The sequence below is a fragment of the Dendrobates tinctorius genome, unplaced genomic scaffold (assembly GCF_039654945.1).
Source record: "Dendrobates tinctorius isolate UK_male_01 unplaced genomic scaffold, ASM3965494v1 ptg000011l, whole genome shotgun sequence".
NCBI lineage: Eukaryota > Metazoa > Chordata > Amphibia > Anura > Dendrobatidae > Dendrobates > Dendrobates tinctorius.
Genome location: NW_027361679.1, coordinates 42,843,599 through 42,868,166, shown reverse-complemented (window position 1 = coordinate 42,868,166; position 24,568 = coordinate 42,843,599). Strand labels below are relative to the sequence as shown.

The 24,568-nt window shown below is 43.3% G+C and overlaps 1 protein-coding gene across 6 annotated transcripts in view; it reads right to left on the bottom strand.

The window, feature by feature from the left end:
• The window catches only part of WDFY3 (WD repeat and FYVE domain containing 3), a 436,497-nt gene that overhangs the window by 263,720 nt on the left and 148,209 nt on the right, over window positions 1–24,568 (bottom strand). For all 6 annotated transcript variants that reach the window (XM_073541724.1, XM_073541677.1, XM_073541696.1 and 3 more), the window contains 4 exons: window positions 22,884–23,094; window positions 20,702–20,825; window positions 19,063–19,172; window positions 18,075–18,236 (listed from right to left, as the gene is read on the bottom strand). In XM_073541724.1, coding sequence (XP_073397825.1) covers window positions 18,075–18,236; window positions 19,063–19,172; window positions 20,702–20,825; window positions 22,884–23,063 — 576 coding nt within the window. In that variant the 5' untranslated portion in view covers window positions 23,064–23,094. The remainder of the gene's footprint in view (window positions 1–18,074; window positions 18,237–19,062; window positions 19,173–20,701; window positions 20,826–22,883; window positions 23,095–24,568) is intronic.

The window sequence follows — 24,568 nt, the reverse complement described above, 5'->3', positions numbered from 1 at the left end:
AGGCTGGATGGAGAGTGATTCCAAACTTGTCTCTTCAGAATTCCCCATAGGTGTTTGATTGGGTTCAGATCAGGAGACATACTTCTTCAGACAATGACCACAAACACACAGCCAAGGAAACTCTGAAGTGGTTTCAGAGGAAAAAAATAAAGCTGCTAGAATGGCCCAGCCAATCACCTGAGCTAAATCCAGTAGAAAATGTATGTTTGTGTTGAAGAACTGGCCAAAAATCACACCTGAGCAATGCATGTGACTAGTTTCTCCATACAGGAGGAGTCCTGAAGTTGTTATCACCAAGAAAGGCTCTTGTACAAAATATTAATTAAATTTCAGAAAGCATGTTTAATACCTTTTCCCTATGTGTCATTTCTCATTGTTACACAATTTATGGACAGCCATAGTTTGATTCCTTTGCATGGGTGGATTGGATGACGTATTGCCGACATCTGATGAGAATTTCATGTCAATAGTACCTTTTTGAAATATATTTACGAAGAAAATTGGTGATGTGTTCAATACTTATTTCACCCGCTGCATGTCATTAGTAAATGGATTGATTTCCCTCAGTATTAGCAGGGCACAGGTTTTTACTTTCATTCATTCACTTTCATTCATTTTAACAAAGTGAACACAAAATCTGGGGACATCCCCTGTATTAGGAAATACCAACTGTGTACGTGTGTTTTTTGCAGCAACATCGGTCAATAGAGAATAGGAGAAGCAATTTGTCCATTTTTCTCAAAAAATTTGCCAAAGGTAAAGTCCAAACACTGTGAATTAACGAATGCATCTTCCTCCTCCTCCCAAAGCTGCATATTAATGAAATGTAAATCAGAGGGAAACAATCCACACCTCAAGTCAGGAGTCAGAACTTAAATAACAGTATTCTAAGTTTAGTAATCAGCCACATAATAGGATGCCACTGTGTATTTTACACCCTAATGAAGGATAAAGATACTGTTCTTTTAAACTGTTAATTAAACTTGAGGGAGACATTGTAAAGGATTACTTACAGTGTTATTCTTAAAACTCTTTAATGGTTAAAATTGCAAAATGCTTACAAAAAGCTACTTTCCAATTTGCTTCATTGTAAAAACTCCCTTTATTTTCAAGAAAAATTGGATTTGAAACAAGTCCTACTTTTTTCCTTAGGGTTACCAGCGACCTGTGGAATCCATCAGCATTTGCTGGTCTCGTAGGCAAGGAGCTTAGCGCTTCCAAGCAATCTCCAATAGAGACTGTAAGCGCTAGTCTGAAGCTACAAAAGATCCGGTCAGCTTCAATGCCCATGCTCTCCTCGATGTTGCAGAGGTGATGCTACAGAGGCAAAACTGCTGCTGTTTGCAGCTTTAGAAAGTGCACAGTTTGGGCCATTAGCTCAGCCATGCCAACCGAGCTGTCAACCGATCTGGAGCACAAACAGACAGAGCAGTGCAGTACTAACAGAGCTAGAGAAGGACATTGCTGCTTGTAAAGGGTGATTAGGAGTTTCGTATTAAACCCACACAGCTCTCAGAAGCTACAATTTAGAGTACAGAATTACTTAGTGAGGAGTGTACTTTTTGTAACCTCCACCTTAATGCTTTATCATCGACGTGACCATTTTACACTCCCACATACATAACTACATCTTGCATTAATTAAGACAGCAGTACACATTTCCCTGTGTTTACAAGCTGACTATAAAACTCCCCCACACAGTGGTTTCTCACAGCAAATTTGCAGGAAGTCTCACTAAGTTGTCAAAACAGTGAGGCAGTGGAAAGCCCCGTTTCTGCCGACTTAAGTCTCCTTATGTTAAAGGGTCAGGGCTTATTTCATCAAACTGAACAATTCTTTTACTTTTACGAATCATAATCCTTGAAATTTTGTTTTTAGAATTTGGACTGTTTTTACTACCAGTAGGTGATAGGAAAAGGATATTATTTTTTTTTTAAACTAAACAAACTGACAAGTGATTAGACCCTTTATTTTATGAGCAGAAATGGTCATACACCAAGCGATATGTCTTTGCTTTGAAGTCTTAGACATTTAATTCAATATTATAAACTATCTATTCTCCCTTAACTCTGATCAACCTATAAAATGGCAGAATCAATGGACAGCCTCAAGAACCATTTTAAAGGACTGTATAAAGGTTGTTTAAAGTGCACACGCTTTGTATTACAATTATGATTGCCTTTAATTTGGAACAGAAAAAAAAAATTATAATATATATAGTTTAGGTGAGAAGAGCTCACTGATATTGCTGTGATTTCACAGTATTAGAATTGAACATCTCATGCAAATCTTTGTCTTACTCATATCATACCTTGTTTTGCGCCTTTCCTTTTTCTCAGGTCTTCCTCTGTTGAAGGGGTTGTTTGCAATTTCTTTTCACGCTATTATGTAGGGCGATTCACTCACTACTTTACCTGGAAAAATTACTGTAACTTCTAAAAGAGATGGTCAATCACACTGAAATTTGGACTAGACTGGACTGGACATACCTTGGTTCATAAGAAACTGATGATTTAAAGCAGGTGTTGAGAATGTCCATCACTGGCATGAAAAGCACCCTATGTTTTAAATTGTTTAATGTATCCCGCAGGGAGTCTGGGGTCGTACCCTGAATTTCTCACTGTATGTTCTCTCGGATTGCCTGTAATGTTCATGGCTAGTTACTTCAAATGGCCCCAAAGGAAAATCTGATTTTTTTCCTCTTGATTAGTCCCTTTCAATTCCTGAACAACAGTGACTCTGTACAGAGGAACACGAAATTTCTAGACCACTTGTTGACATGTGGAATACGACATGCCTGTCTCCTGGGAAAGCCTATACAACGAATTACGTGGCGATGCCAGAAGTCGCTGTTTCACATCTTGAATTGCTTCCTGAGACATTTTCCAATGTCCGCCATCATGACTTACCAGTAATGCTCCTGTACATGCTAGCTAATTCACTAATGACAGAATACAAGGTTTGGATGGCGGATTTCGACCTCAAAACTTGAGACACGCACATTGGGACTTCTTTAAGAACTCAGCTTTCCAATAAGTTTTCACAATGAAAGCACGCTCCTCCAAACAGTACGTGTACAATGTTAACAAATGAAGGGATTAGTCTAGAGTGAAATGCAAGCACCACATGAACTACCGTCAACGTAGAAAGGCGTGCAGCAAGTCTATTGCATAGTAGAGAAGATCGGCGGAGAAACAAGTTGGCAAGACCACTTGGTGCGAGGAGGTTTCTCATCGCTATCTCTCATTGCACTCACACTGATCATGTGTGTAGTGTCCAAATTTAAGCAGTCGAACATCTCTTTCAGAAGTTAACATTTTTCAGGGTAAAGTAGCAAATGAATGACCCAGTAGTAGCTTTGAAAGTATTTTTATATTTGAATAGCAAAGAGAAGAGTTAGACGTTATAACTTTCAGTCATGGTGAGATATAATTGTTTGAAGTTACTGACTCAACTACTAAGCTATTGTGATGCCCCCTTCTAATTTCTGTCCAGTGCATTGTTGATTCAGATATGGAATGAAATCTATGGGGGAAACAGTCAAAGCTTTTGCGCAAGAAAACTGGCATAAGATGCTTTGAAAAGTCGCCAGATTTTTGTGCAAAACTGTTGCAACTTTTGGCAGTTTGAAGCAGCTTCAACAAAATGGAAGGAGTTGTGGAGAAGCTGGGGCTGAATGGGGCATGACTACGTTCGCCTATCAAATTCACCAAATATGCCAGAATTTTTCATAGAAGGATTTGGGGAGAAGTTGGGGCTGGACGGTGATTGACTATGCCCACCTGTCAAATTCACCAAATGTGTTAGAATTTTTCATGCCAGAAAATGCTACTCTAGCACTCAACTGGAGCAGGATTCCTGGCAAAGTGTATGGCACAGAAAACAAGAGCCTCTTAATGAATTTGGCGCATCATACTCAAGTGAGCCCTTCATTAAAGATTGTCACAGAGGAAGGAAAAAAAAAAAAAAAAGCCGGGGTTTTCAACGTATCAGCGATGACCACACGAGGACAAATATTCTGAAAAGCTTTATTGTGCCGACGCGTTTCATGGCCAATCTGCCAAATTCTCAGTAGCTCTAGTCTTAATGAATCATCCACTAATCTTTACTGAAAATAATTGTGTATATGCTTGTATATATTGGAGATGTTGTATGAATAGATACCGTAATTAAACCATTTTGTATGACAACATAGGAGATGTTGTATGAATAGATACCGTAATTAAACCATTTTGTATGACAACATAGTAATATGTCCCTTTCAAATGCTTTTAGAATCCTTCAGCTGTGCATCTAGAACTTCAAGTGATCTCTGTTGTGTAGGGTCACCTAGGAGGATAGCAGGCCCAGGCTAAGCAACAGAAAAACAAGAGAGGTTGGAAACTAAGCGGATTGCAGACCCCTGATCCTGTCCACACAACTAGCAGTAGCCGTGGAGCATACCTACGATGATCCTAGATGCCTCGGCACAGCCGGAGAGCTAACTAAGCCTAAAGCAAGAAAGGGGAAATCTAAACTACCCTGGAGCAGACCCCAAAAGAATAGATAGCCCCCAAACATATATTGTCGGTGAGACAAGATGAAAACACAAATGCAGGCAGAAAAATAGACTGAGCAATCGATGGGGCCCACACTGACTAGACAGGAAAGACACTGTCTGCAATCACGCAAAAAACCCTGCAAAAAGTCTAACACGTCTGATGCACAAAAACACTGAAGTCGCACAACTTCGCCCCCACTATATCAGCACTCTGGTATATTCTGAAAGTAAAGCAAAAAGAGACCAATATAATGGGACAAAACAATCTGGCACAAGCAGTAACATATAGGCGTTGATTCAGCACAGCCCCAGCCAGAGCTGGCTGACCCGCACAAAGCTGAGATAGACAAAACCAGATCAAATGCAAACAGAATAGCAAATGAATCACTTAGCTGAACCATGCAGGGAAATAGCAGGAGACATCAGACTTCAGAAGCAACAGGAAGAAAAACACCAGCAGGGATAGTGGGAGTCAGCTGTCTTAAATCCCAATCTGAAACCTCAGATCTCCAATCGTCTTCCTCATTATCAGGTGGCAAGCCTCTGTCAATCATATCCGCTCCACTACCTCCAGTAACCACCAGAGGGGGCCCAGAAAGAGAACTCGCAACCCCTCTGTCAATCTGACCAGCTCCACTACCTTCAGTAAAGCCAGAGAGAGAATTCATAACAGATCTCCATGAAGGCAACATTTTCATGTACTGTATACACTCGCGTATAAGCCGAGATTTTCAGCCCATTTTTTGGGGGGCTGAAAGTCCCCCTCTCGGCTTATACGCAAGTCATATACCAGTCATAAATATGCGCCTGAGACCGGGAGAAGCAGGGGGGCTGCAGAGACCATGCCAGGAGGGGGTAAGTATAAGCTATATTCACCTGTCCCGGGTCCATCACTGCGCGCTGCTCTGTCCTCTCCACGTCCTCTGTGATGTTCAGGTCAGAGGGCGCAGTGATGCAGTTAGTGTGTGCCACGCCCTCTGCCTGAACGTAACTGACAGGACGCGGAAGAGAGGACAGAGCGACGTGCAGCCATGGAGTGGGGATCGGTAAATATCGCCAGTGACGGGGTCCTGAGCCAGCGGTGACATCAGAACCTGTCACCGCCTGCTCAGGACACCGGCACCGGGCCCCCAGCGACGAGAGGAGAGTATGTAATTTTTTTATTTTATTTGCAGCGGCAGCAGCAGCAATATATGGGGGCATAACTATGGAGCAGCAATATATGGGGGCATAATTATGGAGCAGCAATATATGGGGGCATAATTATGAAGCAGCAATATATGGAGGCATAATTATGAAGCAGCAATATATGGGGGAATAATTATAGAGCAGCAATATATGGGGGCATAAACTATGGAGCAGCAATATATGGGGCATAATTATGGAGCAGCAATATATGGGGGCATAACTATGGAGCAGCAATATATGGGGGCATAACTATGGAGCAGCAATATATGGGGGCATAACTATGGAGCAACAATATATGGGGGCATAACTATGGAGCAACAATATATGGGGGCATAACTATGGAGCAACAATATATGGGGGCATAAGTATGGAGCAACAATATATGGGGGCATAAGTATGGAGCAACAATATATGGGGGCATAACTATAGAGCAGCAATATATGGGGGCATAACAATGGAGCAGCATAAGGGGGCATAAACTATGGAGCAGCATATGGGGGCATAACAATGGAGCAGCATAAGGGGGCATAAACTGGAGCAGCATATGGGGGCATAAACTATGGAGCAGCATATGGGGGCATAATCTATGGAGCAGCGTATTGGGGGCGTAATCTATGGAGGAGCATATGGGGGCATAATCTATGGAGCAGCATATGGGGGGCATAAACTATGGAGCATCTTATGGGAGCATAATCTATGAAATATCTTATGGAGCCATAACCTTTATGGGGCAGCATATGGGGCATTATTAACCTTTGTGCAGCATTATATGGAGTGTATTTTGTATGGAGCATCTAATGGGGCCATCTTGGACTGTATGGAGCTTTATATGGGGCTCCTGATTGAATATGGCTATTAAAAAAACATTTAACCTACTGATGTCTCAATTAATTTTACTTTTATTGGTATCTATTTTTATTTTTGAAATTTACCAGTAGCTGCTGCATTTTCCACCCTAGGCTTATACGCGTGTCAATAAGTTTTCCCAGTTTTTTGTGGCAAATTTAGGGGGGGTCGGCTTATACTCGAGTATATATGGTATGTTAAAAAATGGTCTTATTTTCATTTTCTTTTTCTAGGTTTCCTTTAAGTAAAAAACGGTAGCGTAGTGTACATTCCTCAATCCTAGCGGCAGATTTATTAATATTTTCCTAAAATTTGACAGCATAAAACTAGAAAAGACATACAGAACCGCAACAAATTCATCAGAGGCGCACGCTGTGTAATAAATGTGTTGCATCTTGGTAGGCATATTTTCTCTTCTGAGGCCACATTAGTTGTAGTTATTTGTGCACCAGTATACTGTGCAAAATAAGTGGTGCACGCCATTAAAAAAATTAACCTTTTTTTCTTTAAATTATCTTCCAAACACTGCAAAGTTATGAGGTTTTCTAATATAAATTACATTATTTTGCTTCATTTTCACCCCAAACACTACACTGCAGTACATATCAATGGCCACTTGTCTGAGTACAGGGGTGGAGAGCAGAAAGGTGGAAAAGTTGATTGTCTGACTATAGTGTAACTACTGAGTTGCAGATGAAAGGAGCTTCTAAAAGGAGCCTGAACTCTGCATGGAAACACTGCAGATTATTGTTTGAAAGAGCATGAAGCAAAATACGGTAATGGAAAAGATTACTAAATTTAATAAATGTACAGTGCCTGAAGGATAATAAAATAAATAAAAAAAAAAAAGTTTAGTTACTCTTTAAGAGATATAGCTCACATACTCTTTTCTAGGCATCTTTTGAAACCTTGAAGGACGTTATATACATACCCTCATACATGTATGTCAGTTTTTGCTACATATTTAGCAAGTTTCCCCACAAAGCTCTTAACAGATTTGATTATTCAAAACTTCTACCAAAATGTGAAAACATCAACTCCTACTCGTACCCAAGCCACAGCCTTCCACATAATTGCTTAATTACAAAAAGTCATTTTTCTACGATTAATATGAACTTTTCAAACAAATGAAAATGTTACATGTAAAAGTTTGGTTTCCGAATTTATAATTTCCTTTTAATGTCAGCAACACCAAGTCTTAATAATTCCCTGCCACAGAATATAATGAAGATGAAGTTCTTAAGCTAGGACTGAGAATTCTCATTTAGACTGGGAATGATCATTGAGGCAGATGGCTTATCAAATATTCTATTAAGAAATTGCAGTGGGGATATTAAACAGATCGATAACTGCTGACGCCAGATGGAAACAACTATTGCAAAGGCAGCAGTAGCGCACATAATGATTTCTGATGCAGATTCAGTTAGAGATTTTACTCGAACTCAAACGACTTTAGTATTCCTGGTACTGCTCCTCCTAGAGATAAATGGCTAAATCATGCTATTGGCAACATGCCACCAAGTCAAATTACTTTAATTCCTATATCCTGATAGATAAAACGTATGTTGAAAGCACAAAGTGGATTGTATATCGCAAATTCTCAAATATTGAAGTGTTTTCTTATTTTCTACTTTTAAAATTCTAAACATTTTCTGCTTTACACCTTGTCTTTTAAATACAAATCAGTTTCTATGGTGGTCTGACTATAGCCCCCAGAGCTCAGAAGAAATAACTTACATGAGAATTGGCGAGTAAGCTAGTTATACTAACTTACACACAAAAGTGGGAACAAAAAATATAATGTATTTTTTATATAAATTTACATAACTTATATAATTATAATATACATTTATATATTCATCTAAAATTCCTTCCCTTCCGAGCCCTGCCGTGCGCCAAAACAGTAGTTTTCCCCCACATATAGGATATTGGCGCACTTTGGATAAATTGCACAACAAATGTTGGGGTTCATTTTGACCTGTTACGCTTGTCAAAGTAAAAAAATTGTATAAAAAGTATGAAGTTCAGCATGAAAAAAGCAAACAAACAATGAAACAATGGAAATTATTTTATTATTTGCTTTTCAATTTGCTTATTGGGCTACAGAGTCCACTGTCCTCTCCTATATACTAAAATCCCTCTCCCTTCATTCTGGACAAGGTCCGTTCCCAGCTTTATTTTAACTACCTATATAAAAAAATAAAAAATTCCCATCTGCCCATGTTGTATATATACTTGAACTGACGCCAATACAGTCCACTGCTCGGCATCAGTTGCAGCCTCTGTTTAGCATACAGATAGAGGCCAAAAAATAGAAATCGGGACACAGCCACCATGGACATAAAATAGCACAGATAGAGGTTTATTTCCATCTCAGCTGTTCGTGGGTAAAGAATTGGAAAATACCATCCAAATGCCGGTCACAGGAGATGGAGCTCTGCAAAAAGCTGAATGTTACAGAGTTATGCTGTTTTTCTAACACCTATTTACTTCTATCACAGTTACATAAAACAACATAGCACACCATTGCCTGCAACTGAAATTTTGATGCCGACATTCCTGCCTCAGTCATGAAAGGCAGGAGATTAGAATAACCCTTTAAAGACAATCTGCCAGCAAGTTTTTGCCATTTCATCTGAGAGCAAGTAATGGAAGGGCAGAGTCTGATTTCAGGGATGTGTGACTTACTCAGTAGCTGGCTGTAGATTCAATACAATCAGTGTTTTATCAGCAGGAGATTATCACTGCAGGACTCAAGGCCCAGTCACACACAGCGATATCGGCAGCGAGATCGCCGATTTTGTGACGCCACAGCGATCTCGCTGTGTGTGACATGTATCAGCGACCGCCCCCCCGACGGGTATCGCTGATCGCGCTCAAACGTCCTGGGCCATTTTTTGATCGTTGGTCTCCCGCTGACCAGCACGCATCGCTGCGTGTGGCAGCGGGAGAGCAACGATCAGCGAGCTGGTTTCCAATGTAAACAGCGGGTATCTAAGAGCCGCGCGGCTCTAAGTTACCAGCTGTTTACCTTGAAAACCAGTGTGCACGCTGGTCCTGATCGCTGGTGGGTCTGTCTATGTGACAGCTCACCAGTGATCGCCCCAGCGATCCCATCCACATCGGATCGTTGGTGGGATCGCTGGGACATTAATACGTGTAACGGGGCCTTAAGTATCCCATGCCAGACAGTCCAGCTAATATGTGTAACCTGTCCCTCACCACCGCTTAGCAGCTTGCTGACTATCTACAGTGTACATAGGAATCTGCCAATTAATGGTGGTGGTGAGGGTGGGATTATGCACAGCTACATCAACACTAGAGAAAACAGGGATTTTATCAAAACTGCATCAAACAGTCTAGCAAGTGACAAATCGCTGGAATCAAGCTTTATGCCACTTCACAATGCTGCTCTCAGATAACATGGTAAATCTGCTGATGAATTCTCTTTAACAATTTCACTAAACAGACCTGTGAACTAAGCAGGTCAGCTTCAAGGACACAGTTCTCACTTCTCACCGATAGTGGTAGACAGCCTGGAATACAAATACATTGTAGCAAACTAAGAACATTGCCGTCTATACTGGATTAAACTTTGCAATACTGTTTCAATTCATCGAGAGTTATTTTAAACACTACCCATCTATTGTTTTGTCATCCCTGCATGTTAACATCGAGGTGCTCATGTACGAATGAAGTCTTGCGACTTGCTGGGAGTGTCTGCCACACAAAGGCAATTCCTGCATGTTTTTTTGGGTGTCTAACAGCAGCGAAACATGCAGGGTGGGGGAATTAGAGCAGGTCGCTCGAGAACCAGCGATACTTGATAAAATCCGTGAGGGGTGTAGTTTTCAAAATGGGGTCCATTGTGTGTTAGGGGATGGCAGGGGGGATTCCACTGTTTAGGCACAACACGACATGGCTTCTGCATTGTGCTGCTTCCATTTTGAGCCCTGCAGTGTGCCCAAATAGTAGTTTACCCCCACATATGGGGTATTGGCGCACTCAAGAGAAATTGCACAAGAAATGTTGTGCTTCATTTTCTCCTGTTATGCCTGTAAAAGTAAAAAATTTGGGGCAAAAGTGAAAATTTTGTGAATAAAATGTCCATTTTATCCTTCCACATTCCACCAATTACAGTGAAGCACCTTAAGTTTTAATAAACTTCTTGTATGTGGTTTTGAGCACTTTGAGGGGTGCAGTTTTTAGAATGGTGTCACTTTTGGGTATTTCCTGTCAAATAGGCCCATCAAAGTCACTTCAAATGCGATGCGGTCCCTAAAAAAAAAATGGTTTTGTAAATTTTCTTGTAAAAATAAGAACTTACTCATCAACTTTTAGGTCTTCTAACTTCCTAACAAATAAAAAATTATGCTTAAAAAAAATGATGCAGATGTAAAGTAGACATATGGGAAATGTTAATTATTTAGTGTTGTATAACTATCTGGTTTAAGGGCATAAAAATGTAAAGTTTGAAAATTGCAAAATTTTCAAGTTTGTCAAATTTTCAACATTTCAATAAACATTATATAGCAGCACTGATGCACCGCTATGCGTCTCCTATGAACGCCAGCCACAGGCTTTCTTTCACAGCAGCAATCAACAGGTTAAAAATCAGGTGGAGCTCAGCTTCACCCCCGACTGTTTAAGGCACATGATGGCTGATCACTCAGCCATCATGTGCTGGGAAAGATGTGGGCTCGACGTGCAAGCCTGCATCCAAGGCATGGACATGACTTTTGACGTACATGAGTCTAAAGTCGTGAAGGGGTTAATAGTATTAATATCAAATTTAGAGAAGGTGCTGCTTGGCCTTATCTAGAAATTCTTAAAGTAAACCATCCATGAAATCTAGAATGTTACAGAACAAATATCAAGTGAAATGTGTTAGTTGTAGCAACTACCATGTATACACATTAATGAAATCTGGTTAACCAGTAATGAGAAATAAAGGCTACATTAGATAATCATTACACTAGGACATGCATGCTAGCAAAAAAAAAAAAAAAGGTTAAGGGGTAAAGTGTTCCAACATAGTATCTTGTTTTCCCAATAGGAAAACAATGAAAAAAAAAAATAGAATTAGACTTACAGGTAATTCGGTTTCTAGGAACCTTCCACGACAGCTACATCGTCAGAAGTCTTCCCCGCCCTAATAGGGGACAGGAACACAAAGAGGGTAAATACCCCTCCCCTTCCTGCAACCACCAGTGTTTTCCTGGACACCAGTATGAATAGTTACCACCAAAGTGCAGGAATCATCCAATAAGAATATCAGATAGGGAGGGAAATTAGTGCTGTCGTGGAAGGTTCCTAGAAACCGAATTACCGGTAAGTCTAATTCTATTTTCTCCAGTCACCTTCCACAACAGCTACATCGGAGTAATGCCAACAGCTAATTTCTCTAGGGGGGGGGATCACGGCCTGCAGCACTCGTCTGCCACATGGTAAATCCCCATTGAAATTTAGCCTGTAACGCCTGGTGAACGTGTGGATGGACAACCAGGTAGCGGTTCTGCATATCCGCTCTGACGAAGCATTCCCCTTTTTTGCCCATGATGTTGCTATCGCACGGGTAGAATGTGCCCTCAGTGAGGTGGGTGGAGCCAGCTTCTGTGATGCGTAGGTCAGGCAGATAGTGTTAGGGACGGTGTAACGCATCAAATATAAATAATAGGAGGTGTGTTCGCCGCCCGGGTTCCACCGTGCGGTAGGTGACAAGACCGCTGCTGGACAATGGCAGACTCGCTAGCTGGCGAAGTGCTGCACTTGGGTTAACGTCACCCGAGGCGTGAAGGCGGACTCTGTTAAGCCACAGAGACGCCCTAATATAAATTAGGAATGAGCGCTGGGCCTGTTAACTCCACAGGACCAGCTGGCGTGTGGCGTCGCAGCCGCGAACGCCAATAAATGCTGCTACTGCAGCGCGGCGGTAACTATAGCCGCTAGACGACGGCGCCGGAAAGCCGGACACCGTCGGACGCTAGTGTACAGTGCGGGAAGCACAGTGGCGCATAGCTTGCCACTAACTGGAGCTGACTATAACCAACACTCTGTCACCATTCGTATTATCAGAGGGAAGGGGGTTTCAAATAAGTCAGTCACCAGACACATGCATCCATCACCTTACACACACAGCATAATAGTCTACACTAGTGCATGGCCGAGCCGCCATGCGGGCTTTTTATAGCCATGCGCTTCCGGGACCTTCCAGTACTCTGGGAAGGACCAATCAGATCCGACACAGGACCTGAGCATGTGACCCCTGCTCTCCACTGAGAGGTCATCTTGCGGGCATGCCCAGCAGCATGGCGAGAGGACTTAGCCTCTGGAGCGGTTCCCTGCAGAGCAGGTTGCGCTACCATTGCTGCACTAGAGGTAGCAGCAACTTCCAGGCTCACAGAGCGAGTTTGAGCAGGACGCCTGGATCGCTGAGCAGGTCCCTGAGCGGTCGGAGGGGAATGGAAGACCGCTGGATGTACGGCTCTGGATTCCTGTTGTGCAGTCCCAGGAATCCGACGCCTAACAGATAGAATGTGTGATCCAATTCGCGATCGTGTTCTTTGACGCCTTCTTGCCCTTATTTCGTCCTGAGAACTGGATGAATAAATTCTGGTGAATCCGCTAGGCTTCACTCTATTGTCAGTAGACAGGACCACTCTGCAAATGTCGAGAGTGTGGAAGGTCTCTTCCTTAGGGTTTGAAGAGCTTGGGTCGAATGAGGACAGTACAATGTCCTGATCCCTATGAAAGTTTGAGTAGAAAGGCATGATCTAATCTCAAGATAATATCTGTAATGACTGCAAGGTAAGCTTCTTGAATTGACAGGGCCTGCAATTCTCCTATACGTCTAGCCGCAGTGATTGCGACTAAGAGGACGGTTAAAGGGTTAGGTTTTCATGGTCATGGAATCTAGAGGCTCAAATGGATCTTAGGTTAGGGTGTTGAGCACGGTGTTGAGATCCCAAGGAGGCCTCTGACTGCGGAGTTTAGGACGAATCCTGGCTGCCGAAGTCATAAAATCGTTGGCTGGCCAAGTCAAGATCAAAAAAGGTGCTAAGAGCTGATATTTATACCTTTAGTGTGCTGGGGATAAGGCCCTGTTCTAGACCTTTTGTAAACATCTAGGGTCTGTGCTGCACTGGGATGGAAGGGATCAGGGGTGCCTGGAGAGCACCAGGGCGTAAATCTTTTCCCAGACCTTGGCATAGATGGCCTTGGTTATTGTTTTTTGGCTTTCCTGAAGGGTTTGGATTACCCTATCCGAGAGCCATTTGGCTCTTAGGAATTCGGCCTCAATAACCATGCTGTCAGGTTCCATTTGCCTACGTCCGGGTGTAGCAGAGGACCTTGGTGAAGGAGGTCGCCTTTTTTGGGGTAGAAGCCAGGGCCTTCCTTGGCCATGGCAAGTAGGGCACTGTACCAACTTCTTCTGGGCCACAGAGGGGCGAATAGTATGGTGGGATCTCGGTCCGTCTGGATTTCCTGAGATGTTTTTTGCCCGCATCGGTATGGGTGGGCAGGTATATGCGAGGTTGGAATCCCACCATTGGGTGAAGGGCATCTATTCCTTGCACTCCGTCCATGTGATTGAGGGAGATGAATACCCCTGTCTTCGCATTTTGCCTGTTGGCGACTAGGTCCACCTCCGCCCCATCTTGAGGCTAGGGACACGAATACAGTCTGGTCCAGGCATCACTTCTCCGGATGAACGTCTTCTCGACTGAGGAAATCTGCCTTGGTGTTGTCTGATCCTTTCAGACACACTGACCAGGAGAAGATCCTTGCTGCGATTGCCATCAGGCCGGCGTACTTCGTACCTCCTTGGTTGGAGATAGGCCACTGTGGTCATGTTGTCCGAGTAGATGCAGACGTGGCGACTTTGGATTAGCGATGATGACGTCTTTCAGCGCTTTTCCTATCGCCTTCAGTTCTCTCAGATTTGAGGAACTTGTGCTGATGCTCGGCAGCCATCGCCCCTGAAATTAGGATCTCTCTACTACTGCGCCCCAGCCTCGTTGGCTGGCATCTGAGCAGAGTGTTTTCAGGGGAAGCTGAATCCGGCTGACTCCCTTCTGAAGCTTTTGGTAGTTCAACCACCACCTCAGGGCCGGTTTAACCTGACCAGGGAGGGGAATCCTTCAGGACAATGGAATTTGTCGCCGTGTAGGCCAGGCGGATCCTGGAATGTAAAAGTATGTGGCTTTGTAGAATTTAGGTGTGGGCCTGAGCCCAAGAAACCACCTGGGTGCATGTGGTCAGAGATTCTAGAGCATACAATGACTCTGAGGGTCGGTGCCTGCTGGTCCTGAACCAGGTTCTTTTGTGGACAATGTCGATCTGACAAACCTTAGGTAGGAAGGATGTCTTTCCACTTGAGTCCGAGAGAACTCCCAGAAGCTTCCTTCACGTGGAGGGATAGACCAGGTTCGGTATCCAACCCAGGGATCTTAATATCCCCGGGGTCTTTCCTACGTCCATCTTCTGACATGAGATAGATGGTATAGAGAGGAGGAAGTCGTCAAGATATGGGATAACGCCGATCCCCTGGCGCCGGATGAAAGTCACTGCTTCCGCCATGATCTTGGAGATACACATGGTCGGATGGATTGGCACATCGTAATATGCACCCTTCAGATCTACCGTTGCCATTACCCAGTTCTGTCCGATGAGCGGGACTGCCCCTGATTGATTCCATTTTGAATTGCCTGTACCGGACCGATTTATTTAATGGCTTCAGGTTTATGATGATTTGGATTTTCTCTGATGGCTTCGTCACCAGGAAGGGACGTGCGTAATGGCCGTGTGCTTCTCCCGCTTTGGCACCCGCGCATTCTACCGGAGCAGATCTCTTGGTAAGGATCCCTGAAGGTGTGGCGGCTGTAGGGAGGTTACCCCTAAGCATTACGGGGAAGGACTCTCGAACCCAATTTTCAGTCCATCTCGTATGGTACGGTGGACCAACTGATTTGTGGAGATAGACTGCCAGCGGGTGAAAAAAGAGCGAGAGACGACCCCCCAACTGGGCGTCAATGCTTATCTGTGGTCTGCTGCTGGTTTAGGGACAGAGCTTTCCCCGTATGTCGAGGGAGTCTGGCAGCACACATTTTACACTTGTGGCTGGTCCTCATAGGGTCAGAGACTTTTTCTCCCCATATTAGAGAGAGAGAGGCATGCTACGCCATTTTAGTAAATAAATGCTGGATAGCCAGGGCCGACGCCTGCTACTTACAGTAGGAGGGGGTACGCTCGGCTCCGCCGACGCAGAGAGAGAGGGCTTGTTACCGTCCATGCCGTCTACAGTCAGTGTCAGACAGGAGTCTTACCTGGTGATCTCCTCACCCGGACCTTGAAAGATCGAGGGTCCTGCGTTGTTTGTGCACCTCCTCCTCCCTTTGGCCCAATGGGGAAACCACGAGGACGCCCCAGAATGTGACCGCCGATCCCAGGAGTACCGTGCGCCCTGGCGCGCGCTCCACTGTGGAACGCATAGGGACAGACCGGAAGTGACGAGTGACGTGTGCCCCTAAGCGACGCGCGCCCCAGCGCCCAAAGTGGAGGAATGCCACTCCCAGCCAGCGTGAGCACCCAGGAACCGGCAGCACGGAGGAGGAAGCCGGGGAGCTATCTGGAGGCCCCTGACACGCACATCACTGCCTCTCTTTACCCCCGAAGGAGGCGCAGGAGAGGCGGGAGAGTCCCGAGTCCCACCATGCAGGCGAAGACGGGAGCAGCCACCGGAGGAGAACAAGGCCCCCGACCTCGGCTGCCCGGCATCTGACAGGTTTCCCAGCTGGTACTCGACGTGGGGTGCTCCCGATCGCCAGCCACGGCAGCACCATCGTAGACCTCTTCATGCCCCATAGGAGACAGGAAAACATTGGTTGGTTGCAGGAAGGGGAGGGGTATTTAACCTCTTTGTGTTCCTGTCCCCTATTAGGGCGGGGAAGACATCCTCCGATGTAGCTGTCGTGGAAGGTGACTGGAGAAAAAACAGGTTTAACTTTGGTCTAATAATCACAGAAAATGGCACAGATTGTTGATGAGCTTATATGATGGCATGTTTAGTAGCTTTTTATTATTTTACTTTTTTAGAGAAACATTTTCTTAATGTACTCTGAAATATCTTGCTTTAAATACAAATGATTCCTGTTCTGAAGTTGATGGAAAATGTACTAGTTGATAAAGAAATGCAATTGAAAGCGAAAAGATATTTGTCACTAGATTATGCCAGGGTTTTTTGTACTATATGACTATTTTATTATTGCTTTAATGTCTACCTCCAAGCTGTTGTCACCAGCTGTAAATGCATGCAACCTCACATTATACCTTAGCCTAAAGCTCACACAGAACACAGAAATAAAGCCTACCTGCGCTGATGCTGCTGTAATTTCCAGTCTTTCTTAACCAACAAGCTCTCTAAAAAGACAGTTATTCTTTTTTTCTTCATTTTTGTTATGCTCGCTGTTGGTCAATCTCGTTCTCTCTTTCTATTTATACTTCTATTTGATCTAGAACTCTCACAAAACACCAGCTTCTGCAGCTGCCCAAAGCAGGGAGGAAGTAAAGGACTGTTGTAATTCAAATTTCTTTCTACATATACTGAAATGGAGACGGTGTAACCTGCAATAGCACAGAGCAGTATTTCTTAATTTGTCAGGATAGTTCAGGATCTAAAACTTACTATTGTAAAGGCAGGGGGAACTGTAACCTACCCTCCCCCCCAATTACCTCTTCCTCCTCCCACTCATGATCCAATGCTCTATCATTTGTTCCATGTCTTTCATGCATTCCTTGTCTACAGGGTGGGCCATTTACATGGCTACACCTAAATAAAATGGGAATGGTTGGTGATATCAACTTCCTGTTTGTGGCACATTAGCATATGGGAGGGGGAAACTTTTCAAAATGAGTGGTCAACATGGCGGCCATTTTGAAGTCGGCCATTTTGGATCCAATTTTATTTTTTCCCAATGGGAAGAGGGTCATGAAACACATCAAACCTATTGATAATTTCACAGGAAAAACAATGGTGTGCTGGGTTTTAACGTAACTTTATTCTTTCATGAGTTATTTACAAGTTTCTCTTTGTTTACAGCCATTGACATGTCGCAGAGTTTAACACATGAGGAGCGGATAGAAATTGTGTTGATGTCTAGCGATCACAGTACCCAGGTCATTGCAGCATACTTCAATGCAAGACACCCTACGCAAGAAAACTGTCACCATTCCCATTTTATTTACATGTATTCATATAAATGGACCACTCAAAAAAGTTTGCCTCATCACTGAACATAATGTTCTGTGTAAACTGAGGGTCATGTTCCAATTTTTGTTTTGCCCATTCTGCAAATTCAGCGCACCGATCAGGGTCACCAACCATTCCCATTTTATTTAGGTGTATCCATATAAATGGCCCACCCTGTATATAAAAGAAAGTAAAATATTTATTTCCTGTTGCTGCAATGGTATCAGTATTCGTAGAATGACACGTTTTTACCTGTACAAAGACTTTCTGAAGTAAGGCTCTACGTTCTGCCAGGGGTAACTCATTTTCTGCTCCTCCAGGAACCTCAGGCACATGCGGGAGGTCAAAAAATAGGTATAGGCATTTAATGAGCGTGGAGGGTACGGACATTGTAGTCATGCAGTCCACAGTTTTCTAAGAACAAAAAAAAAAAAAAAAAGAAAAAGAATAAATACTGTAGCCATATCAAACAATACAAGAAGGTACTGCTATGATTGGAAAAATAATTCTACATTGATTTTCTATAAAGGGGAAGGTTTGACAATTTAGCGTGATTATTACCTAGCGTATATATAAATGCACTGTATACGGTCAAAGTACTGACAAAACAACTGACCCCAGAGCCAGATTATCACCACAATATTTATTTAGCTTATCAGTGAAAACAATTAAATCAAGAAACTAAATCACGATCTATTGTTCTGTTGAAAGATAAAAATTTTAGAATATTCCTCGACTTGGATTTTCGATTCAGATTACAATTTGGTTCTACAAATTGTCAAACTTGGAATCAGAAAAAAAAAAAATATGCCAGATGGAGGTTTTTTAAAAATGTAAAGCGTTAGATATTGTTGGTGTAGATTTCAGATTTCAAAATTAGTCATAACCAACAAATAGGCAAGCGGCACTATTATTGTGATCTCATCTAGGTTCATTTCTTCAGACTAATCAACGACCTATTAAGAGTTCAATCAGTATTTTTTTATTCTATTGAATAGTAACACTGTTCATAATAAATAATCTAACAGTCTCTATCAAAAAAGGCGGAACGTTACCAGAAAATTGAGCCATCCATTAACTCAATAATATTAAGAACACCTACAAAAATTAAGACTGGTAACATTCTTGGGTAGGAAACGTGTTTTGGGTACCCATGATGAGTATTATTAACAATATGATTCATTACAATTGAATATAATTTTAGATGGTCCTGGTTATACGAGAGCAAAAAAGAACTTACCTGTCCAGATGAGGCCAAGAGATTAATCACTGTAAGGAGCATCCACCCTCTGCTGGTCTCCTCACTCTGGTTGATTTCAAGAAACTGTACTATGGCTCGACTTGCAGCCTCTGAAATAAAGAAGATCGACTGTAAGGAATCTGATCAAAAGAGGAATCCAGATCAAATTAATATTTGGTGTGACCACCCTTTGCCATCAGAATAACATCAAAGCATGTAGCACTATGGCCTGTGCCCCTGCATGGTACCTCTTCTCCCTCTCCATGCAGGTTTACTCACCACCCCAGCCCCGTGGTGTGGTCCCCGACGTGTTCATGCTTCCTTTCTGTAGTATGTGCTGCATTCCCTGGCAGAGCACCTAGTGCGCGTGCACCCCTGCACTTAAAGGGTCAGTGCACATATAGTAAATGCCCTCAGATTGTATCTGAAAGGCATTAAGTGCAATGACGACGTACACCTGCAAGACGGCTCCCAGTCAATTGCTGGGAATAATCCTGTATAAAAGACTCAATGTGGTGTTCTACCAGTGCAGTTGTAAGGTCCCCTGGTCCCAGGGTGGTCGGTCTCCTGAACTCGAATCCCTGGTCCCAGCATGGCCAGTGTCATGTACCCATTTACCTGGTCCCGGTGTGGCAAGTGATCTGTACTCGAATCCCTAGTCATGGTGTGGCCAGTGTTCAGAACCCTAATTCCTCATCCTGGTGTGACCAGTGTTCTGAACATCATCCCCAGGTTACGGTGTGGCCAGTCCTGTTCCCGATGATTCTTACTTGTAGCAGCTAATCAAAACCAAATTATTTACTGCCTTTCCTAAAGTTTATAAATCCTACTGCTCCTGTTATTATACCCTTGTACCTTTAGCATAAGCTCCCAACACAATATTATATCCAAATAAAGATCCTCACACAGTATGATGTCCCCACAACTCACATAGTATTGTATCACCCCACACAGCCCATCAAACAGTTGGATGTCCCCACACAGTATGATATCCCCACAAAGCCCCTAACACAGTATGATGTACCCAAAATCCCCATGTGCACTATGTCCCAAAAAACCCCTACGCGGTATGGGGTCCCCACAAAGCACCTCACACAGTATAATGTCCCAACACAGCCCACCACACATTATGATGTTCTAACAAAGTTCCTCACACAGTATGATGTCCCAACACAGCCCCACACACAGTATGATGTCCTCATATATTCCCTAGCGCAGTATGATGGCTACACAGTTTCCCACAAGCACTGAGAATTAAAATAAATAAATAAGACTACTCACCTAACCATGTTCCCCCGATGTATTACTCTGATCAGCGCTGTGTAGTGGGTGCGGTCTAGTGACCTCATTGTGCCTGCTGCAGTAGGCTCCAACAGTGGAAGAGGCCTGTTCCATCATTGCATTCACCGATTTCTGCAGATGCTGGTGAAATTGAGATGCCAGGTGGAGGGCTGCCGCATGGTGGGGGTCGCCACTATTTCCAGCCCATTGGCTACCTCAGTCCGTGGGTCAGAGGTGAACAGCTAAAGGGCTGCATGTGGCTTTGGCCCACATTGTGCCAAGGTCTGGTTAATAGCATTTCAAAATAAATTGCGTTAACAAGGCCAAATAACATGGGAGATATATTCTAGCAACAAACCTGTGGACTTGTTAGATGCTCTTCTTCGTATCTCAGTGACCATCAGGCGTGAAACTTGTGTAGTAAACTGTAAGAGATCTGAGAACTTTTCAGTCATTGTGCTGGGAGGTGCACTTCCAAACACCTAAAGAAGAAAAAAAACACAAAAGAAAAAAATATTATAAGCCTAAATTTACAAACTAGAAAACTCCTATTCATAATCCAAAGAGCTGAACATTTACAAATCATTTTCAAAATGAGCATCTTCCTCAACATATATATGCAGTACAACTTGCATTAGACACCATATTTACAGGTGTTCCCTTCCATTTATTGGGAGAAAAGACCTTCAGAGGAAGAGTTCACATTGCTTGATCTATGGTGTACGTTAACGATCATAAAAGAGATCCCAAAGCAAAGTCTTAAAGGGGATATCTGCGACTTTATAAAAGAGAAAAAAAAAAAAAATGTACCTAAGCAGCACCAACAGACAGGTAGTTGCAACTTACCTTCCTCTTGTGCACGGCGCCGTTCTCCCCCGGCACAGAGCAGTCACAGACCACTCCAATCGGGAATACAGAAGCCTCTGCTGACATCACATCTACATAGCAAAGGCTTCTTTTAAGCTCCGCTCTGTCAATGGGCGAGACTTCCAATGTCATTCGGATTGACCGCCAGATTCCCACTGCCTAACCGGGAGAGTCAATCAGAGTGAGTCGGAAATCGCACCACGTCAGGTCAGCAGAGCAGACGCAGCTGAACCCCCGGCAGCAGTGGTATGTGACCACTCTGTGCCGGGGAAGAACGGTGTCCCTGATATACCGGTACATTTACCTGCCTGATAATAGAGAACTAACGATTCCAAGAATGCACATTTTCTCATGATCAGCCAGTCTAGACAGAATGACAGTCACTGGACGAGCAAGTATTAGGATCAGTTTACATGTAGACAATTAGTGGTCGTTTAATGCCTGCAATCAGTCAATGTGGGTGCAGTCTAAACCCCCTTTCTCACATAGCAAGATAGCTGAAACGTCACCGATTTTGTGACGCAACAGCGATCTCGCTACATGTGACATGCAGTGGCGACCGAGCCCTCGCTGCGATCTCGCTGACCGTGCTTGAATGGCCCGGGCCATTTTTTCGTCGTCCCACTGGCTCGCAGTGTTTGACGCCAACGAGCGACCTCGTTGGCGACGCAGAACACATGGACGCAGGCGGGAGTCATCTGAATAGCCGCTGAGTGACAAGATACCAACGACCGCTGAGGTCGATGTATGGATTGCTGCTGCTTCGGTGAGTATAACTGTCTGTTTGACAGCTCACTACCGACCATTTAGCGATGCACCAGGGATCCTTACCAGGTCGTATCGTTGTCGGGATCGCTGGTGTGTCGCTAAGTGGAACAGTATCCTAAAGCTATGTCCACATGTCCAGTAGTGATCAGTTAGAATGGATCCAGTAGCAATCTGTTAGCAAAAAAAGTTGTGCAGACACAAATTTAGTCGATATTTAAATAACTGATCTGTGCTGGATCCGGTTTTTTTAACATTGAAGCCTATGGAAAACTGATCAGTTATAAATAAAAGAAAAAACAGATGGGTATTGAATGAATCCATTTTCCATAAACTCCAATGTTTAAAAAAAAACGGATCCAGTAGAGATCACCTATTTAAAAACAGACTAAAAACTTGTGTCTGCACAACTTTTTTGCCAATGGATTGCTGGATTCGTTCTAACTGAACACTGCTGGGACATGTGAACAGTCTTAGTCTACTGAAGCGTTCTGTGCGCATTGGAATATGGTTGGCGAATCCAAACCAGCTATTAAATCACTGTTGATCAGTTTACATGTAGCCGATTGGTGGTCGCTTAACGCTGGCGATGAGCAGTAGTTGTAGGTCTATATGGTGAGGGAACTATGTAACTATGAATGAGAAGTGGAGAAGGGAAGAGAGAGCAGGGAAGTGTAAAAACAGTCCTCCATAGTTTCTAAATGGCTATGGCCGTCACAATTACAGTAAAAAAAAAAAGCTGCAGCTCTAGAAAACACTTCTATTATTGTACATTGCTTTACTTGATCCTACTGGGAATCATTTTGAAATGAGAATTACTTTATCACTGAATAGATAAGAGATAAATGACAAGCTGATAACCATGGAATATGGACAAAATGGATGACTGCGCCATGACAAGGACTTACCCTATTAAAGACTGGCAGCATCATGTACAGCTTTTCTTCTTGTTCTTTCTGGGTCATGTGCCTGGCAGGATGGCAAAGCTCGGTGAAGAGCCGCCTTAGATGCATTAAGCCCAGCGCGTTGTCCTGCGGGCTGCACTCCTCTTGCCGAGGCCGGCCCATAATTCTCTTCACCATATTCATGGTTGCACCTTTGTTAATGCAACCTTTTTACCTACAAGAACATTAAAAATAAACAAATTTAAGAATGTTTTTAATTTTTCATGTCACTATTAAAAAAAATCCTGAAATATCCAATTTTTCACCTGACACTGAAGTTCACAACACAAGAGACTAATACCATTTATCGAGATAACATTTCACTAGTACTCTCACCAATATCACAAGTAACATCTATACACAGGTAATACCTAATCCACCACTCACACTATGGTGAAAAACACTAATACACAAACATGCAATGGGCCAGATGACCACACAATGGACTGTGAACAAAACCTTCCATTTCTGGCATCTTTATGTTATGGCAGGTATATACAGTGGGGAAAAAAAGTATTTAGTCAGTCAGCAATAGTGCAAGTTCCACCACTTAAAAAGATGAGAGGCGTCTGTAATTTACATCATAGGTAGACCTCAACTATGGGAGACAAACTGAGAAAAAAAAAAATCCAGAAAATCACATTGTCTGTTTTTTTTTTTTCATTTTATTTGCATATTATGGTGGAAAATAAGTATTTGGTCAGAAACAAAATTTCATCTCAATACTTTGTGATATATCCTTTGTTGGCAATGACAGAGGTCAAACGTTTTCTGTAAGTCTTCACAAGGTTGCCACACACTGTTGTTGGTATGTTGGCCCATTCCTCCATGCAGATCTCCTCTAGAGCAGTGATGTTTTTGGCTTTTCGCTTGGCAACACGGACTTTCAACTCCCTCCAAAGGTTTTCTATAGGGTTGAGATCTGGAGACTGGCTAGGCCACTCCAGGACCTTGAAATGCTTCTTACGAAGCCACTCATTCGTTGCCCTGGCGGTGTGCTTTGGATCATTGTCATGTTGAAAGACCCAGCCACGTTTCATCTTCAATGCCCTTGCTGATGGAAGGAGGTTTGCACTCAAAATCTCACGATACATGGCCCCATTCATTCTTTCATGTACCCGGATCAGTCGTCCTGGCCCCTTTGCAGAGAAACAGCCCCAAAGCATGATGTTTCCACCACCATGCTTTACAGTAGGTATGGTGTTTGATGGATGCAACTCAGTATTCTTTTTCCTCCAAACACGACAAGTTGTGTTTCTACCAAACAGTTCCAGTTTGGTTTTATCAGACCATAGGACATTCTCCCAAAACTCCTCTGGATCATCCAAATGCTCTCTAGCAAACTTCAGACGGGCCCGGACATGTACAGGCTTAAGCAGTGGGACACGTCTGGCACTGCAGGATCTGAGTCCATGGTGGCGTAGTGTGTTACTTATGGTAGGCCTTGTTACATTGGTCCCAGCTCTCTGCAGTTCATTCACTAGGTCCCCCCGCGTGGTTCTGGGATTTTTGCTCACCGTTCTTGTGATCATTCTGACCCCACGGGGTGGGATTTTGCGTGGAGCACCAGATCGAGGGAGATTATCAGTGGTCTTGTATGTCTTCCATTTTCTAATTATTGCTCCCACAGTTGATTTCTTCACTCCAAG